The sequence below is a fragment of the Solanum dulcamara genome, chromosome 9 (assembly GCF_947179165.1).
Source record: "Solanum dulcamara chromosome 9, daSolDulc1.2, whole genome shotgun sequence".
NCBI lineage: Eukaryota > Viridiplantae > Streptophyta > Magnoliopsida > Solanales > Solanaceae > Solanum > Solanum dulcamara.
Window position 1 is genome coordinate 11,874,630 of NC_077245.1, and position 23,971 is coordinate 11,898,600.

At 35.9% G+C, this 23,971-nt stretch overlaps 1 protein-coding gene across 1 annotated transcript; it reads right to left on the reverse strand.

The window, feature by feature from the left end:
- Nucleotides 1-4,340: 4,340 nt before the first annotated feature.
- LOC129902121 (pyrophosphate-energized membrane proton pump 2) lies at nucleotides 4,341-21,313 on the reverse strand. The gene is made up of 15 exons (XM_055977169.1): nucleotides 21,083-21,313; nucleotides 20,191-20,484; nucleotides 11,875-12,078; nucleotides 10,952-11,103; nucleotides 10,718-10,865; nucleotides 10,485-10,617; nucleotides 10,199-10,371; nucleotides 9,536-9,656; nucleotides 8,202-8,389; nucleotides 7,647-8,084; nucleotides 7,384-7,548; nucleotides 7,136-7,291; nucleotides 6,932-7,043; nucleotides 4,964-5,183; nucleotides 4,341-4,649 (listed from the first exon to the last, which is right to left on the reverse strand). The coding sequence occupies exons 2-15, from the start codon at nucleotides 20,281-20,283 to the stop codon at nucleotides 4,550-4,552; spliced, it is 2,403 nt and encodes an 800-aa protein (XP_055833144.1). The 5' UTR covers nucleotides 20,284-20,484; nucleotides 21,083-21,313; the 3' UTR covers nucleotides 4,341-4,549.
- Between the last annotated feature and the right edge of the window lie 2,658 nt (nucleotides 21,314-23,971).

Here is a 23,971-nt window from a genome sequence, read left to right on the forward strand (position 1 = left end):
TGTCACTTTATCTTGATGAAAAAACATAGCTAAGCAATGGTCAAATTTATAGCCATGTAGTGCTAGTTATTTAAAATTATTAATTATTTTTTTAATAGCCAAGTGTAAGATTTTTTTGAATTAATTAGGCCATTGGATTTCCTAGAAAAGAAAGGGTCATTAGTGCTTGTGGCCGTCACAAGCTGCCATCTTCCTTTTTCTTAATTAGGATTAATATATTTTTAGGTGTAATGATTAATTCCTACTGGCTGCTTTTTCATGTTTGGAATGCAATGATAAAGACTATTCCATTCTGATTTTATATTAGAATCTTGAATATGAAGAAAATCTTACTGAAAGCGTCATTTTCAGAATAGGTTTTTCAATAGGCGATTTGGATTTAATCGGGCTTTGATGTAAGCACTGGACACCGGGTGAGAATTTCAAAAAGAATACGTGAACATCATTGATGTATACAAAGTGTATATCAACCGTATAATAAGAAATATTCATCATTGTGTACACCGACAATTATACGAGCTAAAATTTATAAAAAAACTAAAGATTAGGATTTGTTTTGTTGCATAATTTATTGCGTTGTTTATTTTTTTTAAAAAAACTTTCTTCTTTAGAGTAGTAAAACATCATATTTTATATATATGAATAAGGGAAAAGAGTATAACCTGCCCGGGCCAATATATGTAACCCAACAAACTTAGGAACTTAGGTAATATATTCCCTTATTATATTTGCTTAACTTATTTTATGAACCTAATAATTAAGTAACAAATAATCTAGTAAATGTTGTTAATCTCCTCTTAATTATTATCGAGGTTATAGTAGATGTAAAATTTAGCTCAAATTAATTAAGTAACCAGCCCAACCCATCGCATATAAGGAAACTTTGTGGGGAAAAAACACTAAAAAAGCCTTTGCTGCTTGGCTTGTTATGGTCATTTCCCTCTCAGACACTTCCAACATATTTAATTTCTCTCCACAAGAAAATAAAAACTCTCTTTCTTGAAAGTTCATAAATTATTTTTAAAATTTTAGAACAAATAATTGAGATTTTGGTGTGCATGTACTATTGTAGCCTTACAGATTCTATGTTGTACAGCCTTACAGGTATAGAGGTTTTTTTTCATGATAGACCTTCTGCTCGAGTAAGCATATCAAAAATAAAGTATGTAGAGCAAATTAAATACAATAATGAAGAAGTCTTGTTGAAAACAATCAAAGAGAACAAGTAGTAACAACAAACAATATGCTTCATTGAAGCAAAGGAAACACCAAATATTGATAAGAGAACTAGACAACGTTCGATTAATTCTATCTAGGATCATGTCCTCGATAAACTCCATATATGCCATGTCTTGTCTAATCATTTCACCCAGGACTTCCCCGGCCAACCTCTACCTCTCCCGATACAACTATAGTCAATTTTTCACATCCTTTTACTGGAGCATCCATACATCTTCTCTTCATATATATATCTTAACCATCTCAATCTCACCTCTCTCATCTTATCCGTCACGAAAGCCACACCGACCACCTCATTTATGTATGATACTTCCATGCAATTTAATGACGCTCCATGGAAGTCTGAATGCAATGTAGTCAATACATAAATCCGAGTTTTTTTAGACAACTTGTCTAGGAGTTAATATTTTGGCCGCCCGCGTGCGATTGACAGTAAAAATATGTACTTCCTTAGTTTTATATTACTTGTCTATGTTATTAAAATATTTATTTTAAATTACTTGTTAATCTATAAAATAAAGATATAATTAATTTTAAAAAAAATTGCTTTTAAAATTTATTCTTGATGAAAGTATAAACATTATAAAGTGTTTTAAAAATTTATTATTAATTTTATATTGATGAATAAGACGCATAAATAAAGCATATTAAAAGTTTTAAAGAATAAATTATTAAAAAACATTTTTGATGGACAAGTAGTAATATAGGAGGGACAGGGTAGAATAAGCCAACTACCACAATTAAAGGTCCTCCTCACCTAATCCTATTTGCCACTAACTTTTGTTACTTTTTTTTGTTCATAAAGCTTACTCTAATACGTAGGAAATAATTATATTAATTCATCCATGGTTATAAAATAAACTAACTTAGCAAATTAATAAGAAAGGGAGATAGTAAGAGAAAGAGAGAAAATTGAGTATCTCTATGTACATGCATTACACATTGCATGAGGCTATTTATAGTCTGACAATCTAAGAAGATAAGGGAGAGAGCAATGTTATTCTTTTAAGTGGGTCCCTTAAAGAAAGTGGAACATTCACTATTTTTCTTTCATAACACTCCCCCTTGGATGTCCACGTGTAATGTGTCTCATTAAAAACTTTATAAGAAATAATATACATATTATCCCGAACACTCATATATATTGTGCCTCGTTAAAATCTTACTAGGAAAAACCCAATGGGAAAAAGCCTAGTGAAGAAAAAAGAGTACACAAATCTGGTAATACGCCTTGAGTGCTGCCTCATTAAAAACTTTACCAGGAAAATCCAGTGGGATAAAATCTTGGTTAAGAGATTGATTGGCCAAGGTTTTGTCCCACTGGGTTTTCCTGGTAAGATTTTTAATGAGGCAACAGTCAAGACGTATTACCAGATTTGTGTACTCTTTTTCTTTCACTAGGCTTTTTTTCACTGGATTTTTTCTAGTAAGGTTTTAACGAGGCACAATATTTATGGATGTTTACGATAAATATGTATATTATTTCTTGTAAAGTTTTTAACGAGACATATTTTACGTGGACATTCAAGGTGGAGTGTTAATGAGCAAGTTGTTTAGTGGATGTCCCTTTTGAGGGGCCCACTTAAATATACCAACTTGCCTATTTGTTCTTCCTTTTTCTTCCATTGCTGGCTATAAATGCCATGTTTATTGATTGTAAAAACATGCACAGATACAGAAATATACACAGCAATTCTCTCTCTTTTGTTTGCTTGCTATCTTTCTTTTTAATTAATTTGCAAAATTAGTTTATTTTATAACACTCTAAAATATATTTCTTTGTATTTGTGTTACTTTACATATGGCCACTGAATTTTTATTTTATGAAATTAAAATTACTTAATTTAATTTAAATATTTAAATTAAATATTACGAAAGCCGCTATATTTCCTGTAATAAAAAAGTTACTCAATTTTACTGAAGTAACACAGAAAATTATAAGGAACAATCAAAAGATATATTTTATATGATACTATTTAGGTAAAGTTGAATGATTTTTCGTTACAAGAAATTGTTAACTAACTCCTCGTTATTCTTAAGCAAAGTTAAATAACTTTTCGTTATCAAATCAAGTGCGTCGCTATTGCGGGAACTCATTTCCTTCCTCTTTACATATAGGTGGTATATTTGTATATATTTTTTTTTCCCTTGCTAGAGAATTCTAATATTTTGAATTGGATATTGAAGTTTCAAATATTGTATTGTTTTAATCGACTATTGTAATTTTGAATTGAATGCCATAAATTTGGATTCGGTATTGCACTTTTGAAATGAATATTGTAATTTGCGAGAATACTATAGTTTTGAATAGAATATTGTATTATATCTTTTAAATTGAATAGCGTAGTTTCGAATTGAATAATTTATTTGTGAATTGAATATTATAGTCTATAGTTTTGGATTGAATACCATAATATGAATTAAATATTATTGTTTTGGATTGAATATTATTTATAGTTTCATAGGAAAATTTGTTGATTAGCATAGAAACAAATCATAATACGTTATATGTCTCAACAAGTTTATGTATTTACCTTTTCGTATGTAGTTTGTATATCTCAACAAATTTTCAAAGAATGATTTGATAAATATATGTAGGATTCTCTAGTAATTAATAATATTACTAGGATATATTGTGAAAAGAGGGTCGTAGGTGGTATATTTACATTTTCCCCCCTTTATTTTAAGGTTCTATTGACATAGAATTGCTTGCAAGCTGTTATTGGTTCAATCTTACATATTCAAACTTTACAAAAGCGTATTATTATAGTATACTACTGAATTCTGCACTCTTAAGATGACATTCTTGATATATTAGGACTACTGTATTGTCTAAGTTTTCTCTGGTTGGGCTAACTTAGGCAGCCTACTTTCAGCCAATAATCGCCACCATATTATCTTTGGTCTATATATCATGATGGTACCAAGGGAAAGTGGGACCTTAGACTTCGTTATCAGAAAGTTGTGGAAATTTTTATTCATAGCCAAAAACTTGAGGATATAAACCTAATAGTTCTATCATATTCAAAGACCCTACTTTAGTATCATTAGGAAAAATATGTATAAGGAAACCATGAAAGAGCATAGCAACCAAGTAAAAGTATGGGAAGCTAAAGAAAGCATTAAATTGAGAATTCAGAAATCTACAACTAAAAAGAGTGTTGCCTATATAGTTAGAAATTCATGTGCCAAAAAATGTGGTATTCGTTATGTAAACCAGAAAGTACATCTCTCGTCATATATCCAGTGAACATAGAAAAGCTCCAAGAGACTTGTGCCGTATATTTAAAAAATCTCTTAAATTTAACTCTCATAGAAAGATAGGAGCCATCACAAGGGTTATTGTTGCAAGCATTTTGATTAGTACATGGAGAGAAGGTCCAGCTGTATCTTTGAATGGGTCTCCTACCCTGCAAACAGAAATGAAATTATAAGAAATCTGCAACGCGATACGTGTGGTTTTGATTTCTAAGAAGATATATTGTTATGACTAGATGAGTATTTAGAACAATAAAGCAAGCACAAGGAAAACGACGAATGAAAGTAACAAAGCTTGCAAGAAATGACCTATGAGTAATATGATTCTACCAACTCTTGAGAACTATGTTTTGCTCAGATCCTTCAAAAATGCCACCGCCGGAAGATCTGACATGGATGCTGTGGCAGTTTTGAAGAATACAAGCAACATAGCTTGAGAATATGTGAAACATCTAAGAACACTTACGTGTCTCCAGTAACTGCTGCTTTGTGGGTGTCACTCCCTTTGCCTCCAAGAGCGCCTGTTTCTATGTATTTCTTTGCATTATCCCAGGCTCCACCAGCAGTGTTGAGGAAAAGAGCCATAAGGATACCAGAAACCGTGGCAAACATCAACATGGAAGCTACAACTTTAGCCCCAAGAAGAGGATGCCCCGTGTAGTAGCCCAAAATGCGGAAAAGAACACCTATACGGAAATCAAGATGATATAATAGACTCAAAATTCAACACTAAGATCAAAGAAGATATGAAACACAAACTTAAAGGCATCAATTAAGAATCAGAATTTGCCTGCACACATGAACTGATGGGAATAAACAGATTGCAAAGAATTCTCCTCAGATTTTACTTCTAATGTTTGGTGAAGAAGAGTCACCACCTACCAGAGAGATTACAAAGTGCACACACAGACAATACTACTCAGTAACTAACAGGAAGGACACAAAATAATTGACATGTACTATATTCAGATAAATATACTGTACAGTCACTGCTGAGGAAAATGGTCAAACAGAGATAATGCGATGTGGTGAACGGGTAGAATTTGGATGAGCGTAGATGTTTCATGGTTCAGCAGAAAAAATTGCAGGGTAGACTTGTACAGATGTAGTTTCTCACTGAAATCACGTGTGGTGGACGACTCCCATTTCTCAATGATACCTCACCTCACAACACATTTTGCAATTCTAAGCAAGTTGTTACTTTCCAATATCAAGTCCTAAGCTTTACCACAAACAAAATACTCCCTCCATCGCAATTTATGTGGCACCTTTCGATTTTCAAAATTCAAACAAGTCTATCGTTGACAACAAATTTTCATATATCTTTTAAATATTTTGAATTGTCAATTATTGTGACTTATAGTACTTTTTACGTAGTTTACAAATATATAAATTTCATTTCAAAAAATTTGAAGATTCCATGCTCAAATTTCCGGTCAAAGTTAAACTGTTCGACTCTCGAAAAATGAAAAATGCCACATAAATTGGAATAGAGGGAGTATAAAAAAGGTAGAAAAAAATAAGATAGACCTGATGATGTGGTTCATACGAGTTAAAGTACCATATATATTACCCAGACATTCTACAAAAAAATGCAAGCAGATGCCGATAAGAGCAAATACAACAAACTCATTGAATAAATCCAAGACAGAGGTTATTTCAGAAGATAGATATTATGGATAGTACATATTTTACCCCCTGGATTTTTCCGGGGGTTTTCAGCTTCACACTTGCCAGGGGTGGGGTGGGGTGGAGTGAAGGGGTCCTATGATCCAAGTCCCTGAAAGAAAAACTGTCATTTTGTTCAATAGAGGTCTCAAGATGTCATGTAAAAGAACAAGATCTCCATTTTCCCTGGCAAACTCCTCATCGGAGTTTTTCTAACTAGAACAAGCCGTACAGTTTTCCATCTAAGGCGACGAACTATCTTCGAAACACTAGGTCAAATATTTTCTAGTTTGAATCAGGGGAACCAAATAAGGGCTGAAACTTCTGGCAAGGGTTCCAGTCAAGGCCCCAGTGCCGATTTCCATTTTTTCCTAGTAAGGTCAACTTAGTTTGGTACATACATATCACCAAAACACACTGATAGCTACAGATTTATGCTTCCATATTACAGAAAACCTGCAGTTAAATTGACTTTTATTTTTTTATGACAAAGGAACTCGCAATTGCCACTCTTAAAGAGCACAAGGTAAACCGCACTCCGGTGTAATAGCTCGCAAACCACAAAGAAGAGGTAAATCGCACTAGGCAAGTCCTATGCAACGAGCTTGATCGAGAAAGCATGCGGATTTGAACCTGAGACCCACCACCATTTAGGAGATCCGCTGCTCAACCAACTCGGTCACCCTTGCGGGTTAGTTATATGGCTTTTATAGTAGTAAAACAGTTCACATAAAGCATGGAAAAAACACCGAAGTGCAAGACTCACCAGCAACTGTAGGGGATATGATAGCTAGGGCTCCAGGTTTAATCATCTCCTTCAAAGACGCAGATGCAACAATGGACACACATCGACCATAATCTGGCTTCTCCTTATAGTCCTGCCACCAGTAAAAGTATTATGCATTAACTTCAGCCTCTCCATGAGTATTCTGCAACACAAGGCAACCTTCTGAAAGGTAATTCTACTAACCATGATCCCGGGCCTCTCAATAAACTGCCTTCTTACTTCATTGACTACTTCCTGAGCAGTTCGACCAACAGCTGCACAGGCCCAAGCACTGAACAGAAAGATGAGCATCGAACCCAGCAAACCACCAACAAATACTTCAGGTATCGCTATATCAACCTGCATAAGAATTAAAAAATCTTGGTCCTGCAACTGTATAGTTAACCTAGTTAAAGAACAAGGCCAAATAGAAAGCCATAGCAATTCCATACCTGCTTGAAGGGTTGTTGAGCAAATGCAGCTACCTCATCCATATAGGCACTGAACAGAAGAAATGACGCAAGTGCTGCAGATCCAATTGCAAATCCCTTGGTTGTAGCTTTGGTAGTGTTCCCAACAGCATCAAGAACATCAGTTATCTCACGAACACTTTCAGGCTGCACATGAAAAGGCTTATTGAACTAACCAAGCTAACAAAATTTATGAGAAAAATAAGTCAAGACCTCATGCTTTTGCTCAGAAACATTAGCCTCACCTGTTGGCTCATCTCAACAATCCCACCAGCATTATCAGCTATTGGACCAAACATATCCATGGTGAGAACATACGCTGCCGTACTAAGCATTCCCATAGTTGCTACAGCAGTGCCAAACAACCCCCCAGTTGGATTTCCAACTTCGTCTGTCAATCCTGAAGTGCGACCAAGCCAGAAAGCAGAAACAATAGCCAAGCTTATGACAAGGACAGGTAGAGCTGTGGATTCCAGACCCAAACTAACACCCGCAATTATGTTTGTTCCGTGACCAGTAGAGCTAGCAAGGGCTAAGGTACGCACGGGCTCGTATTTGTAGTCAGTGTAGTACTTTGATATCCAAACAAAGGCATAGGCAGTAACAATTCCAACCAGACCGCATAAAGCAAAATTCAACCAAGCAGAAGGAGCCTGTTCGGTATATAATAACCACCGTGTTGACTGCAAATGGAATGCAATGCAAACTATTAGTGGAGAGAACAGAGACAGGAAGTCAAATAACCAATAAGGGTAGAAATGGTGGATAATGCTCCGACTTCCAATGCAAATAAAACTTACCAAACCAAATGTCAGAACAGCTAAAAATATTGTCACCGAGTACCCCTTTTCAAGAGTTTTCATGGGATCCTCTATAGTTCCAATTACTCCAGAATCTCTTTTATTCCGAATAGAGAATATGCCAACTGATGATATAACCAGGTCAAATGAATGAACAACTAGAGGAAACAGAATAAAGCCGGATGGATCTGCAGAAGAAATCGATCTAAATTAGAAAAAGATAGAACTGTAAGGAAACAGCAGATCGCAATAATTTCTAGGAACAAAAGTTTAGTATTTAGCCACATTATAGGAAGGGTGATCATTCTGTACACATATATTTCTAGCAATTAATCAAGCAAATATATGAAAAGCATAGCTGAGAATCACGTTTTGGGTAAAATTCTCTACTTTTTGTATAGGCCTTGCATAGCACATTAATAAGTTAATTATGTCATCGAGAAAAATCCAAAAATAAGGCTTTAGAGGGTGAGAAATTGATGCAGTTTCATTCTATCTAGTGTATACCATACAACTAGAGCAACAAAGCCTCAACCCCGAGCTAGTTCATGTCGCCTTCATGAATTCTCACCAGCCTTCTCCATCCATTTGGATACAAAATCATCACTGTTTACAAATCATCACTGAATTCTCACCAGCCTTCTCCATCCATTTGGATACAAAATCATCACTGTTTACTACAGCAAAACAAATACTAAGAGCTCTTTTTATGGCACCTGGGTAGTTTCAATCCACAACAAAGTCGAGTAATAACAGACTATTAAGCTAAGCTGCAACTGTTATCCAAATTTTAAGATGACAAAACTTAATCATGGGATGAACAATATAAGACAAATATCATTACAAGACCTCTTCCCCTCTCGCATTATAATCGGCAGCATCTAAAACAGCTTTGTCGAAGGCGTGCTTTCGCCCAGCTTAACAACTGCTTTGGTGAAGAAACTAAGTTGATGAAATGTCCCCATCTTATAAAAAAAAAGCCAACCAACAGCTCTGTGCTCACTAAATCACTTGTTTTAATTGTATTTTCTCAAACACTTACAACTCCACTGACTTCAGCACTTTGTTGGGCATTTTCAGCTTTGACAACACTGATCTACAAACACTTGCTGTCCTTCATTTGCAAATATGCAGTTCCATCCTCACAGTACACATACTTATGTTGACCAATTCCCTTTTCTGTAATATTTGGATTCAAATGCATTGGTTGGCATAGAACAATTAAAGTAGCCTTTTTGATACACTCCCACCAAGATTACTACTCACCTTCAAACCCAATTTCTACAGCAATCTAAGTTACAATTTAATCAACTCAAGTGTGAGTGTCATCCTACCTTCAATTTTGCAGCGTTGAGCCATGGTTCCTCCAAGTATCATTGCACTAATAATCTCCGCAGCTATACTTTCGAAAAGATCTGCACCTCGAGCAGCACAGTCGCCAACATTGTCTCCTACCTTAAATTTGAGAATTTATAAGGTTAGCATTGGGCACATCAACACAAAGTATAGGTAGTCACAGTTACCGGTCAAATAATTGACGGAGCAGATGTCAATACTCTAGAATTCCTTTTCTATGTTAATTTAAAATAGCAAACTTTACTTTCTTTTATATTATTTTTGTTTTTATTTGGTGCTAAATATAAGACACTGCAAGCACTACAGCTAGAATGTGAAACAATATAGGGAGCTCAGAGAAGACAAAGAACTGCTTCTTTAAACTCCAAGAATTTATCAAAGGAGATAACTTTCATCTAGAAAAATGACAATCACTGGTGCTACTCAAGCACCAAAAAATGTTTCTAATCTCAAAGTTAAAGCACAATTTAAACAGAAACTTGAAATTCCGCTACATTAGCAAGGTGTATGGGGCATAAAGTAAAACTTAACGAAATCACTCAATAAACATCCAGCTAGAATACATGACTGAAATGCATGATTGAACACAGAAGTCGCAGAAGAATATGAAAGAAGACAATAAAAAAAGAGTAGATAAATACCAGATCTGCAATTACAGCAGGGTTTCGTGGGTCGTCTTCAGGTATACCCTGCTCTACTTTTCCAACAAGATCAGCTCCAACATCAGCAGCCTTTGTGAATATTCCACCACCCAACTGAGCAAAAAGGGCAACAAATGAAGCTCCAAAACCATACCCAACTAGTAGAAGAGGCACTGTGTAAAGATGAAGTAGAAGTCATAATTGTGAACTAGAAAACAGACATTCAAAAGCAAAAGTACATCTTAGTGAAATAAAAGAATGCGAAAAGTCAGCAGATTTTACTCACAATCGGTTGCCTTCATTGTACCAGTCGAATCCACCCCGAACCACACATACAAAATTGCATACAGTATAGCAACACCCATTACAGCCATACCAACAACCACTAATGCTGAAAATCCACCAGCACGAACAGCTATCTACATCAGAAAGATCTCAAGTTAATTTCCACAAGAAAGGATCCTAGTGTTGCTCTTGTCGAACATTATTATGAAGAGTAATAAAAAGAATAAAAAGAACCTGCAATGCCTCGCGGGCTGACCGTCTTGCTGCACTGGATACTCGAACATTTGCACGTACCGACACCCACATGCCAACATACCCAGCAACACCAGAACATAGAGCCCCAAAAAGAAATGCAGCGACCGTAATACAAGCATATGTTACCCTATATCACAGCATGGGAAGTATCATAAAGTGAACTCAAACTTCTGTGAAAGAAGAAAAATTATCCAACTCAAAACCTGCCATCACCTGCCTAAGCCAGACAATTCTTGCTGAGGAGTTATCTTACGAAATAAATATATGCCTAGTATAGCCAGTCCCAGCAATAGTGCCATCTTGGAGATGGTCCCATACTGAGTTCTGAAGAAACCTTCAGCTCCATCCCGTATTGCATCTGATATCTAGCAAGTTCAATAATGAGCTCAAGACTTTAAGACAATATACAACATGTTCCAATAAAACAGGAGCAAAATCATGACTGCAAATCCAAGTTTCTGCAAATTGGGGGCTGCCATGAATATCATCAAGCTTTTTTAGCAATTTCTTTACATTAAACTTCTCATAATGGAACAAGATAATTTTGCCTTCGAATCGACTTCTCTCTGAAATTCATGTCTATGAAGGACGCTAAGATCGGGTGGCATGTAAACTAGGAGCATGGAGAAGAGAAATGAAAATGGAAGGAAGAGATCATTTTTGTGGTTGGCAGGAGAAGAAGGCAGAAGCTCACGCTGAATCTCCATAACATCTTCTGCAGATGAAACTCTAGCACACAACTTTAACCCTTGGAACAACCATTCATACATGATGATCAAGAGTTGGCTCAAGCAATAGGAGCCCCTTAACCAAGACTAAGGTTTTGGATACAATGCCATTCCTGCCTCCCTTACAACCTAACCCAATTCCTCCATCCACCTCTTCTTCCACTGATAAATTAATAAACAAATAAAATAAAAGAAGAAAGGAGAAAAGAACTAAAGAATAATAATAAGATCTAGACTCATTTAGTTTACTGCATAGACCTTGAGACCCGTATCAAAAGAATAATATATGATCTAGTACGAGAAAACGTTGTCCAAACTCTCTTATCCACATGTTAATTAACACAGAAAAAACAAAAGGACCAGGAAAACTTTGAAAGACAATTTAAAAACTGATTAAGAAGATTGTACCTCGGACATCTCAGGTGGTCCCTCATCCTTTGCCAGCACCCACTTAGTAAGATAAATTGACACGAAAAAGCTGATGATACAAACTGAAAACACAAACACAAGGATGGGGGAGGTACTTGCACCAATGTAAAAGATAGCTCCAAAACAAACAAGCAGGGCCACCAGAAGAATGCGAGAGTTTATTCTCATGAGAACACGAAAAATCTGCATGAAACAGTCGAGACAACATTAAAATAACTACCTAAAAAGTAATAATGCAAACTATGAATTATGAAAGAAAGAAAATTATATTATGCTGCTAAAAACAGCTTCTCATTCAACAATTTTATTCAAGCAAAAAAGTGAACAACTAGAATATCTAATCGTTTTTGAATCACAGAGTGTGAGAAATATAGGAAAAAAATATTATTGAATTGTGTAAGAATAAAATTACATAAAGACCCTATTTATAGACACTATAAACCAATCATTTTTCAAGTAGGATACTATAAACTATTCTTATTTCTATTCCTATTCTAAGTAGGATTGTGTACACTTATTCCTATTCTAACACTCCCCCTCAAGCTGGTGCATACAAATCATATTTACCTAGCTAGCTTGTTACAAATATAATTAATACGAAGATCGGTGAGGGACTTGGTGAAGATATCCGCAAGTTGATCAATTGACTTCACAAACTTTGTAACAATATCTCCTGAGAGTATCTTTTCTTTAACAAAGTGACAATCAATCTCAATGTACTTAGTACTCTCATGAAATACTGGATTTGATGCAATATGAAGGGTCGCTTGATTATCACACACAAGTTCCATATGACCGGTTTCTCCAAATTTTAGTTCTGTCAACAACTGTTTGATCCAAACTAGCTCACAAGTTGCCACAACCATTGCTCGATATTCTGCTTCTGCACTAGATCGAGTAACCACACTTTGTTTCTTACTCTTCCATGACACCAAATTACCTCCTACTAAAACACAATACCCAGATGTAGAACGTCTATCAGAGGGTGATCTCGCCCAATCAACATCTGTATATCCGGTGATATGCGCATGGCCGTGATCCTCAAAGAGTAGTCCTTTATCGGGAGCTAACTTTATATATCGCAGAATACGAATAACTGCATCCCAATAACTATCACAAGGAGAAGTCATAAACTGACTTACAACACTCACAGGAAAAGAGATGCCAGGTCTAGTCACTGTGAGATAATTCAACTTTCCAACCAGCTGTTTATACCTATCAGGATTACTGAGTGGCTCCCCCTGTCCTAGAAGGAGTTTAACATTCGGATCTATAGGAGTGTCAATGGGTCTACATCCGTTCATTTCTGTCTCCTCAAGAATGTCTAAGGCATACTTGCGTTGAGAAATAACAATACCTGATCTAGACTGAGCAACCTCAATACCTAGAAAATACTTCAGTTTGTCGAGGTCTTTAGTCTGGAAATGCTGAAAGAGATGTTGCTTCAAATTAGTGATACCATCTTGATCATTGCCGGTGATAGCGATATCATCAACGTAAACAACTAAATAAATACACAAATTTGGTGCAGAATGCCGATAAAAGACTAAGTGATCAGCTCGACTACGAGTCATGCCAAACTACTGAATTACTGTGCTGAACTTCCCAAATCAGGCTCGAGGAGATTGTTTCAGACCATAGAGTGACCTACGCAATAGACATACAAGGGTACTAGAGGAGACTGTGCTGAATTACTGTGTTGAACTTCCCAAACCAGGCTCGAGGAGACTGTTTCAGACCATAGAGTGACCTAGGCAATCGACATAAAAGGGTACTAGACCCCCCCCTCGAGCAACAAAATCAGGTGGTTGCTCTATATAGACTTCTTCCTCAAGATCATCATGCAAAAAAGCATTCTTAATGTCCAACTAATGAAGAGGCCAATGACGAACAACAGCCATAGATAGAAAAAGACGGACAAATGCTATTTTAGCCACGGGAGCGAAAGTGTCACTATAATCTAGCCCAAAAATCTGAGTATACCCTTTGGCAACAAGGCGAGCCTTCAATCGATCCACCTGACCGTCTAGGCCAATTTTGACAGCATAAACCATTGGCAACCAACAGTTGATTTACCTGCAGGAAAGGAAACAAGCTCCCAAGTACCACTTGTATGTAAAGCAGACATCTCATCAATCATAGCTTGCCTCCATCCAGAATGAGAAAGTGCTTCACCTGTAGTCTTAGGAATGGAAATAGAAGACAGAGATGATACAAAGGCATAATATGGTGAGGATAGACGATAACTCAAGAAAGTATAATGTAGGTTAGCATTTCGAGTGGATTGTATACCTTTTGAAATACAATCGGTTGGCTAGGAGAAGGCAAGTCCACAGTAGGAGCAAGGTCTGGCACATGACATGAATCATCTGGGACTACAACTGGACGCGGACAACGATGATAAGTCAGGAGTGGTGGCACTACAATTGGAGATGTAGGAGAGACCATAGATTCCTCAAAAATTGGTACAGGTAAGACCTGAGGTATGGATAAGACCTCAGATACATCAGGATGATCAGAAGATGTATAGTAAGGTTGAGACTCAAAGAATGTGACATCGACGGACATAAGGTATCGATGAAGTTCAAGTGAATAACAACGATACCCTTTTTGAACTCGGGAGTAACCAAGGAAAACACATTTGAGGGCACAAGGTGCTAATTTATCTTTCCCTAGGGCTAAGTTATGAACAAAGCATGTTCTTCCAAAGACACGAGGGGGGATAGAGTAAAGACATGATTGAGGAAACAGTATGGAATGTGGAACTTGATTCTGAATAAAGGATGAGGGCATTTTATTAATTAAATAACAGGACGCAAGGACTGCATCTCCTTAAAAGCGCAACGGAACATGAGATTCAATGAGAAGAGTGCGAGCAGTCTCAATGAGATGCCTATTCTTTCTTTCTACTACACCATTTTGTTGAGGGGTATACGAACAAGATGTTTGGTGAATAATTCCATGGTGAGTCATAAACTCCTAAAATTGGGAGGATAAGTATTCTAAGGCATTATCACTATGAAAAGTATGAATAGAAACTCCAAATTGATTTTGTATTTCAGCAAAGAAACTTTTGAATATAGAAAATAACTCAGAACGACCTTTCATTAAGAAAATCCAAGTGCATCTTGAATAATCATCAATGAAACTAACAAAATAACGAAATCCTAAGGGTGAACTAACTCTACTAGGACCCCAAATATTAGAATGAACTAATGAAAAAATAGACTCCGAATGACCCTCAGTACTACGTGAAAATGTAGCACGAGTGTGTATCCCAAGTTGACACGACTCACAATCTAAACTAGACAAACTAGGCACCATCTTGTGCAGCTTGGATAGACACGAATGTCCCAAATGTTTGTGAATTAGGTCTGGAGGATCTGTAACAAAGCATGCTGTAAAGGAGTTTGAAGAGGTAAGATAGTAAAGGCCTTGTGATTCATGCCCTGTGCCAATCGTTTGTCCCGTACTGCGGTCCTGCATGAGAAAAAAACCATCAAAAAAGAATATGCCACAATGTAAGGCACGCGTCAAACGACTAACGGATGCTAGATTAAACGAAGAGCCAGGGACATAAAGAATAGAGTCTAGAGTGACAGAAGACTTTGCCAACCCCTTTTGGTTTTGTTTGGATCCCATTAGCTAAAGTAATAGCTAGAAGAGATTGTGAATAAACAATATCAGACAAAAGTGATTTATTACCAGAGATATGATCGGAAGCGCCTGAGTCCATGACCCATGAACCAAGAGTACTAGATTGTGAAGCACAAGCGAAAGAATTACCCGCAACAGAAACATCAGGTTGTGCAATCAAAGCTACTTATGGTGATGTTTGCTTACTTGCTCGGTACTCGAGGAACTCATCATATTCTGTAAGAGCAATATAAGCATTATTGGATGAATAATTAGGCTGAGCCACATATGCTACTTGTGGAAATGTCTGCTTACTTGCACGATTTCGAAGGAACTCATTATATTCCTTTAGAGCAATAGGATCATAACTGGGTGGTGGACCATACAAAATATAACATATGTCACGAGTGTGCCCAAGTTTATGACAATGACTACACTTGGATCGAAGTTTTCTAAAACGACCTCCTCCTCGCTGATTCTCCATAGATTGATATGTTCATTTTTCTATGGTTTGAGATGCAAGAACAGAGGAGTCAATGATGGGTGATGAGGCTACTTTATGATTCGGAGGCCCGACAAGACGAAGTAGACGAGAGAATAATTCATCAATTGTAGTAACTACAGGACTAGCTAGAATCTGATCACGCACTGAATCATGGTCAGTAGGAAGTCCAGCAAGTGTAAGAACTAGAAAAAACGTCTGTTTGTACTCTTGTTTTTCCACATTCGTAGTGACTGGCATCAACATTTCAAATTCCTCCATGACTGCTTGTACCTGTCCCAAGTAAGTAGACATATCGGAATCTTGTTTCTTTAAGTTGGTCATTCGAGATATCACATCATAGAATCGAGATATGTCATTAGTGTATAAAGCACGAGCCTTTTTCCAAATTGAATAACATGTCTGGGATTGGCGAAACAGGGGCATCAACTTAGAATTGATAGATCGTCATAGGAGACTATATAATTGAGTATCAACCTTCACCCATTGTGCTATGACTTTTGCATCTTCCTCACTAGCCTAGGCCTTTTCATCAACCACACAAACATTATTGGTTAAGTGATCTTGGACGCCTTGACCCTTACACCATAGCTAAACCGAGGAAGCCCATGCTAAATAGTTTGAGCTTCCCATTAATGGTTCCGAAGTAATCATAGGGCTTGAACTTTCTATATTTTTGGAGCAAAAAATATCAATCCCAAAAGACATTATGAAATATATATATATATATATAGGAATCTAGAAAAAAAATTGGAGAAAGTTCAGTCGCCGAAAATCGAAGACAGATCTGACTGCCGAAATCTAGTCTGAAAACCCTAATTTCGCCGGAAACTCGCGCAGAAACTAGCTGAAAATTGTCGGAACCCTAATTTTGGGGCTCAAATCTGGACAAAACTAGCTGGGGTTTGGTCGGAATGACTGGACAACCCCAATTGAGAAAAAAAAACTCAAAAATAACTGATCAAAGAAGCCTCACGCGCCGGCACGTAAACCAGATCTTGCCGGAAAATTTCACCTTCGACCGGCGTGTGACAGCGCGTGAGGTGTTATTTTTCGATGGTTCTAACTGGGGTTTGGTCTCCTGAACTTTCTGAGCTTTGTAATGGTGTTGGCTTTCTCACAACACCCACAAAACAAAAAATTGACAAAATTCAGCCCCCAAAAGTCGCCGAAAAAATAATTGACACACGGTGACTTGAAGTTTCTCACCAACGCTTTGATACCATGTGAGAAATATAGGAGAAACATATTATTGAATTGTGTAAGAACAATATTACATAAAGACCCTATTTATAGACACTATAAACCAATCTTTTCCAAGTAGGATACTATAAACTATTCTTATTTCTATTCCTATTCTAAGTAGGATTATGTACACCTATTCCTACTCTAACACAAAGTATTATCATAAACAAGCAATTGAATTAATAATTGATTTTTATACTGAGAGAGAGAGAGACAGACACAAGATTGGTTCTAGAAAAAAAATCAAGTTTTTGTATACTTTCAGAATGTTGGTCCTGCTCATTCACTTTGCATTACAAAATTGTAAAGAGCTTTCCTGCCTAACACTACTATCATCTTGAATTTTCAACATATTCTGACTTGATGTGGCAAAACTTCTTAAGAAAGATTAAAAATCAGAGAAGTTTATTACTCATAGATAATAGATGCCTTAGAGGTTCAAAACAGGCACTTCTTTTATGTTTATCTACTAATTTAGAAGTACAGATGAGCAAATGAATGGTGAATAAACTTTTATGAAAATTAACGACTAGAACCATGAATTTCAAGAGAACAAGGAACTTAGTTCTTCTGCGACTAACAATAAAGATCATTTATTCTTCCGCAGACAATATTTAATGAAATATATTTCTCTTAAGAGGAGGCTAGGGTATGTAGAATGTACAACATTATGAGGCAAACACCTGACAATAATTGATTTCTTTAACAAACATGCAAATTGTAAGTTTTCGAGAAAGTAAACAAAGAAAAAAAACATTGAAATAGCAAAAAAAATTGAAATAGCTCACCTTATTCATCCCCCAAAGCATGAAAAGGTGAACATATCTACGCTGAATCACCCGTCGGTAGGAGAACGAGAAACTTAGACATTATAACGTGATTTGGAAGACAGACCCTTTTTAATTTTGGGTGAATATGCACAACAACAACAACAACAACAACAATATACCTAGTGTAATCCCACAAAGTAGGGTATGGAAAAGGTAGAGTATATGCAGACCTTACCACTACCTTAAAGGTATAGAGGCTGCTTCCGCTTGACCCTCGGCTCAAGAAAAAACAGACCAAAATAGTATAGAGAAAGAAATAACAAAAATGAAGACAATCATGGAAAAATACTACAGACAACCTGACAAATCATCCTAAGCAATAGTCACAAATTTTAGTTTATTTGGGTGAATATGGGAAGGAAGAAAATGAAGTTTATTTTAAAGAGTTGAAAACCCAGCAATCCTTCATATTTGTCTAAGTAGACAATGGTGCACTCGCTAATCTCTGAAAAGTATCTGGTTGTGGGTGAATATGGGAAGGAAGAAAATCAAGTTTATTTTGAAGAGTTGAAAACCCAGCAATCCTTCATATTTCTCTAAGTGGATAATGGTGCACTCGCTAATCTCTGAAAAGTATCTGGTTAGGAAATAAGCCTAATATAATTTCCATGTTTATATTGTTAGTCCCTGCTCAGCATGCTCCTATGAGTAAATTTATTCTTCCAAAGAAGAGTACAATTAGTTGGATCTTCTACTTCTATTAGTCTATAGATATTCAAATAAGACTTCAATAGTTGATCTCATAACTCTATTGTGTTTTCACTTCTCAACCACATTAATTTATTGAATCTGAAATGTCCTAAACTCTTGGAATTCTGAGTGCATATTTACTGTTAGACCTGCTGTACTAGGGTCTATAGCCGCAGGAAGAAGGGTGAAAGTAATACTTAAATGTAACTATTTTATTTATTAATTATTATGAGTGTGTATTTCTAGTAATTATCTAGAAGTTTAGGTAGTTATTTTGTGATAAATGGTACTGGGAAGAAGAAAAAGACAGTCGGTTTTTTGGGTAGGATTTTCTCTGGCAGATTTGGAGGTTAAGATTCCTTGAAATACCTTGGTTGTTAGAAGTAATCTCTAGTTGCTATTAATAAAACTTATTCTATTTGTTGGTGTTAGTAAATCACAGTTGAAGTGCCATTCCTATTTCTGTATTGCATTTGGAAGTTTACATATTTGTTGTTAGGAGAGTTCTGGGTTCCTAATATTTACTCTTTTGAGGTGCTCATGAGCGGAAGTCAAGACAAGCCTCAAGGTTAATTATTTGGAATACATATCTGAGTTAATGTTTACTACTCCCTCTGTCCCAACTTATGTGAAGGAGTTCGGATTACAAGGGACAAAACACTTAACTTTGATTATGGATTGGAGTATAGATTCTTCAACAACAACAAACCCAGTGTAGTCCAGAAGGTTAGGATGTACACACACCTTACCCCTGCCTTTATGAGGTAGAGTTGTTTCCAATGGACCCTCGTCTCAAAAGTTGAAAAGTACACAAAAAATACTATAAGTCAACATAGCAAATTAGTTCGTTGGTGGAGAATAGGCCAGATGGAAGATGTTGCTAAATCACCCTCAACACAATAAACTTCCTTCTGTAACAGCCAAGTGGTTACCAGTTTTCATGCACAGTTTGTTCAACTATTATACCATCTTTCAGTTCAATCATATGCCTTTTTGCACCAGTAATAGTTTCCTGTTCCTAGAAAAAAATATCTAGCAAAATTTTTTAAAAATTTAAAAAAGAGTTTATAGAAGACTATCAAGTGAGACACATTTAGGAATTGATGATTCAATGCAAAATACAATTGTGTCACCATACAGGGGATTAGAGGGTGAGATAACAGATGTAAATACAGTACAAAGGAACAAAACTAAGTTGTGTAAGAAGATTTAGTATAGTAAACAACCATGATGAACATGTCATTACTCTCCATAAAGCTAGATAAGAACAAATGTTTCTCCATGAAACAATCAAAAAGCATGATTTTGATTCATCGGAAAACCCAAAATCTTGGAGCTAGATGAAACATGAGCAAAATAGAGAAACAAGTGCACCTAAATAATGTAACTTACCCATGGTGCATAAGCCTTGCTCTTCATGCTAGGAAATGTCCTTGGTCTATCTTGATAAGGTCCCAAGTTCCCTCCTTCCATGTCATCATCCATTGCAACAGTTTGAAAAGAATTTACTCTCCGTGCTACTGGGAAAGAGCTGAACTCACTTTGGGGCAAATCGCCCCCTGAACCTGGTCGCTGTATTTTGAATTTCTTTTGTTAATCACTTCCACTAATTCCTTAGCTCGTGTTGAGGCAGCTGTGACGTTTACTTCTCCACCATTAAACCCACTTGCATAAATTCTTCAGGTCCTGGGGGGGGGGGAAAACCAAAAACATTCTATCAGATATTACATGTTCATAAGACAAAGAAAGGAAACATTACATGTTCATAAATCAATGAACTTGCAAAGAAGCCCATTTGAAACTGATCAAAGCTGAAGCATCTAGTCTAGATAGAAAAGCTCGTCAAACGCAATCTAACCCTAACAATGACAGTAGAGCAGTTACGAGTTACAGCTAATTCACAAGTGTATATAAATTGAAAATCAAATGGAATGTCAAAACACAATGGTAGACTAACAGAAACACGAATAATCAAACAAACCATTATCAAACAAAAGAGAGCTAAAAACAGTCAAGTTGAACAGAAGCAGACAAAACGAACAACTGAACAGAAGATCAAAACGAACCATTTCCAACTACAAACCTACCGAATAAAATCAACTCACTTGCAAATAAACACATTTGGAACTAATCAATGCTGTAACACTTAGATTTAAAAAAACCACGAAACACAATTGATCATCCTAAAATACCAGCACAAGCAGTTACAACTACTTTAACTCCAATAAAACTGATAATTGAAGTGTAAAAACCCAATTAAATCAAGGAATGCAGAAATTCTTACGAAACAGCATTTGCAGATCGGGATCCGATACACTGACGATAAATTCCACCGGAAAAAAGGATATGTTCACCGCCACGACCCGATCGAAGTCGAGAACATCCTAAATCCTTGCAGATCTCGATTGATGGATGCGAAGACTAAAGATTCGAAGCGAAATGTTGAAAGGGAACTTGAGCAGCAACGGCTGAAAAGTGTAAAACTGGGAAAGTCTCTTTTCAATCTGTGTTTTTTTTTTTTTTTGTGATGTATTTAAGATTAGGTGAAAATGAAATAGCAAATGTTGACTTATGTCCATAATCCAATAACTGATTGCCACATGCGCAATCCAACGTGTTCTTGCTGCCGTGTCATATTGTGGGCTTTCTCTCCAAAGCTGACAGAATTTCCAGATATGCTGCTACTTTAAGATAAGTAAAAACAATTACAGCTTTTTTCATGCTTCCCTTGGTAAAACAGGTGCCTAATTGGAAAATTCCAATTAATCACTAATCTTTTCAGGGTAGTAAATCCCATTTTTTTCTTTTTTGGATATTAGTTTAGATTATTTAGATACAAAGACGCTTTGCTGAGATAAGAGCTTATTAAGAAAATGAAAAGAACTCTCGTAAGATTGCGGAAATAAGAATGCCGGATGGATATATAAATATATTAGGAATGATAGAATTACAAATGAAGATATTTGGGAAAAGGTGGAGTGGTTTTAACGAAGGACAAAATGCGGGAAACAAGATTGAGATGATTTGAGACATGTGAACAGGAGATGCACGGATGTCTCGATACGGAGGTGTGAGAGGTTGACAATGAAAAGTTTCAAAAGAGGTAGAGGTAGACTGGAGAAGTATTAGAGAGGGGTGCTTAGACAGACCATGGCGCAATTTCAACTTACCGAGAATGTGACCTTAAATAGGAGGTGTGGAGGACACGAATTAAGACAGAAGATTAGTAGGTAGCAGTATATTGTCTTGTTGCCCGTTCATTTTAGTATTCGTATTGTTTTGTCATAGTTTATGTTATGTTACTATCTATTGTTTTTTTATTAGTTGTTGTTTCTAGTACTTTCATTTTTTTCGTTGGATTGCTTTGAATTATTTTTTTCTGAGTCGGCGGTCTATCGAAAACAACATTTCTACCTTGTAAGGAATAGAGTTGTCTATACTCTTCTCATACCCCCACATTATGGATCATACTAATAGCCTATTTGAATAGACTTATTTTAAGTAATTTATAAATTGAAAACTGCTTATCAAGGTTAATTTGTAAGTCAATGCTATTTTCATTACCTTAAATGGATCAACTTACATTTCTTGGCTAATGTCATGATGCCCTTCATACGGTGAAACCTTCAGAAGTGCCAATTCACCCTCCATGAACCACAAACCTCAAACTCTCTTAGAATAGGACTTTTGCTACTTTGACTTGTCTTAAGTCGGTCTTGAATTCTTTTCATCTTTTTTTTTATCTTTGTTGTACTATTTTTAGAGTTAAAAATTTTCTTTAACCTGATTCAAACCATCCAATTTGAAAATAACACTGCTATTATATAAGACCTCATACGGTGTCATCTAATTATTACACTGATAATTATTGTAGACGAACTCCATCAAAGGTAATTGGTCATCCCAATAATGCTGAAAGACAATGACACATACTCTCAACATGTCCTCCAAGATCTTGATGAACAATTCAGACTGACCATCAGCTTACGAGTGAAATATTGTGTTGAGTTCAGCCCGCCTATCCATTGCTTATGAAAAAACTAACAAAATTGAGCAAGAATTGCGACCCTCTGTTAGAAATGATTACAATGGGTACCCCGTGCAATCGAACTATCCCACGAGTGTAAATTTGTACTAACTGATTTTCTATAGTCGATACCTGTCTGAAATGTGCGAACTTTGTGAGCCGATCCACAATTACCCACGCTGACTCATACTTTCTTGAAGTACATGGCAATGTAAGTTATGGCTCACTTTGATTTAATAAATTATGTTATTAATGATTTAATAAATTATGTAGTTAATATCCTATCCTAATTAGAGATGGCAAGTTACCTATTGGTTGTAAAACTGCTAATCCCTTACGTTGATGGAACGTAAAAAGTAACCATCAAAGGAAACTTTCTTATTAAAGGGTCCTTTCTCTCTGCCAAATAGTATAGTCCATTCCATCAAAACTATTCTGAAAGTTTAAGGTAAGGGAGAGAAATAACTTTTGAAGAAAAACAATTAAAGAAGACTTCCTCTCAATTCAAGTCAAGATTCACAAAGAACGATATGGCTGATTCCGGTATGTTCTTTTGACTGAATTATTATAATTGTTGATATATGTGAAAATCAGGTAATTTCACGATCCTGAATAATTGATAGGATTTTCTAAGTAGATTGTTTATGCTTTTACAATCTATTCAATCCTTATACGTGGTGTCAGCGCACAGGTTGAGGAACTAATGATTTTTCATTAAAGTTAATATTTCTTTCAATTAATAAACTCTATTTATGAAATTTTAGGAGTCGTAGGTTACTGGTAATTTATGGATACGAGTTTGAATATTTTAGGAGAATGATTTATTTTATAGTTTTAATTATATCTCAGTTTCATAATCGATTTTTCATTGTAATTCATGATCCGTAATTTGATTTTTGTTGCATACTGATTTGCATATATGACTGAATCTGAGGAAATTTAAATGAGGTCAAAAATTTAACTCACTTATTATGTAAGACTTACAATTTTGTTTTTGTTCCCTGTCGAGCTTATTAGCTTACTACTAAAGTTAATAATCATAAACTAACATTGATTGTTGTTGTATCTATGTAATGATGATGGGTTCAAGTGTTTAAGAATTTTGATATTATTCAATAAATTAACAAACTTCTCATTGCAGTATAT

Coding starts and splice junctions, on each gene's coding strand:
- LOC129902121 (XM_055977169.1), bottom strand. CDS start 20,283: ATGGATGATGACATGGAAGGAGGGAACTTGGGACCTTATCAAGATAGA. Junction 7,292..7,383: donor CTCAACAACCCTTCAAGCAG/GTATGGAATTGC, acceptor ATTCTTATGCAG/GTTGATATAGCGATACCTGA. Junction 7,044..7,135: donor TTGAGAGGCCCGGGATCATG/GTTAGTAGAATT, acceptor TACTGGTGGCAG/GACTATAAGGAGAAGCCAGA.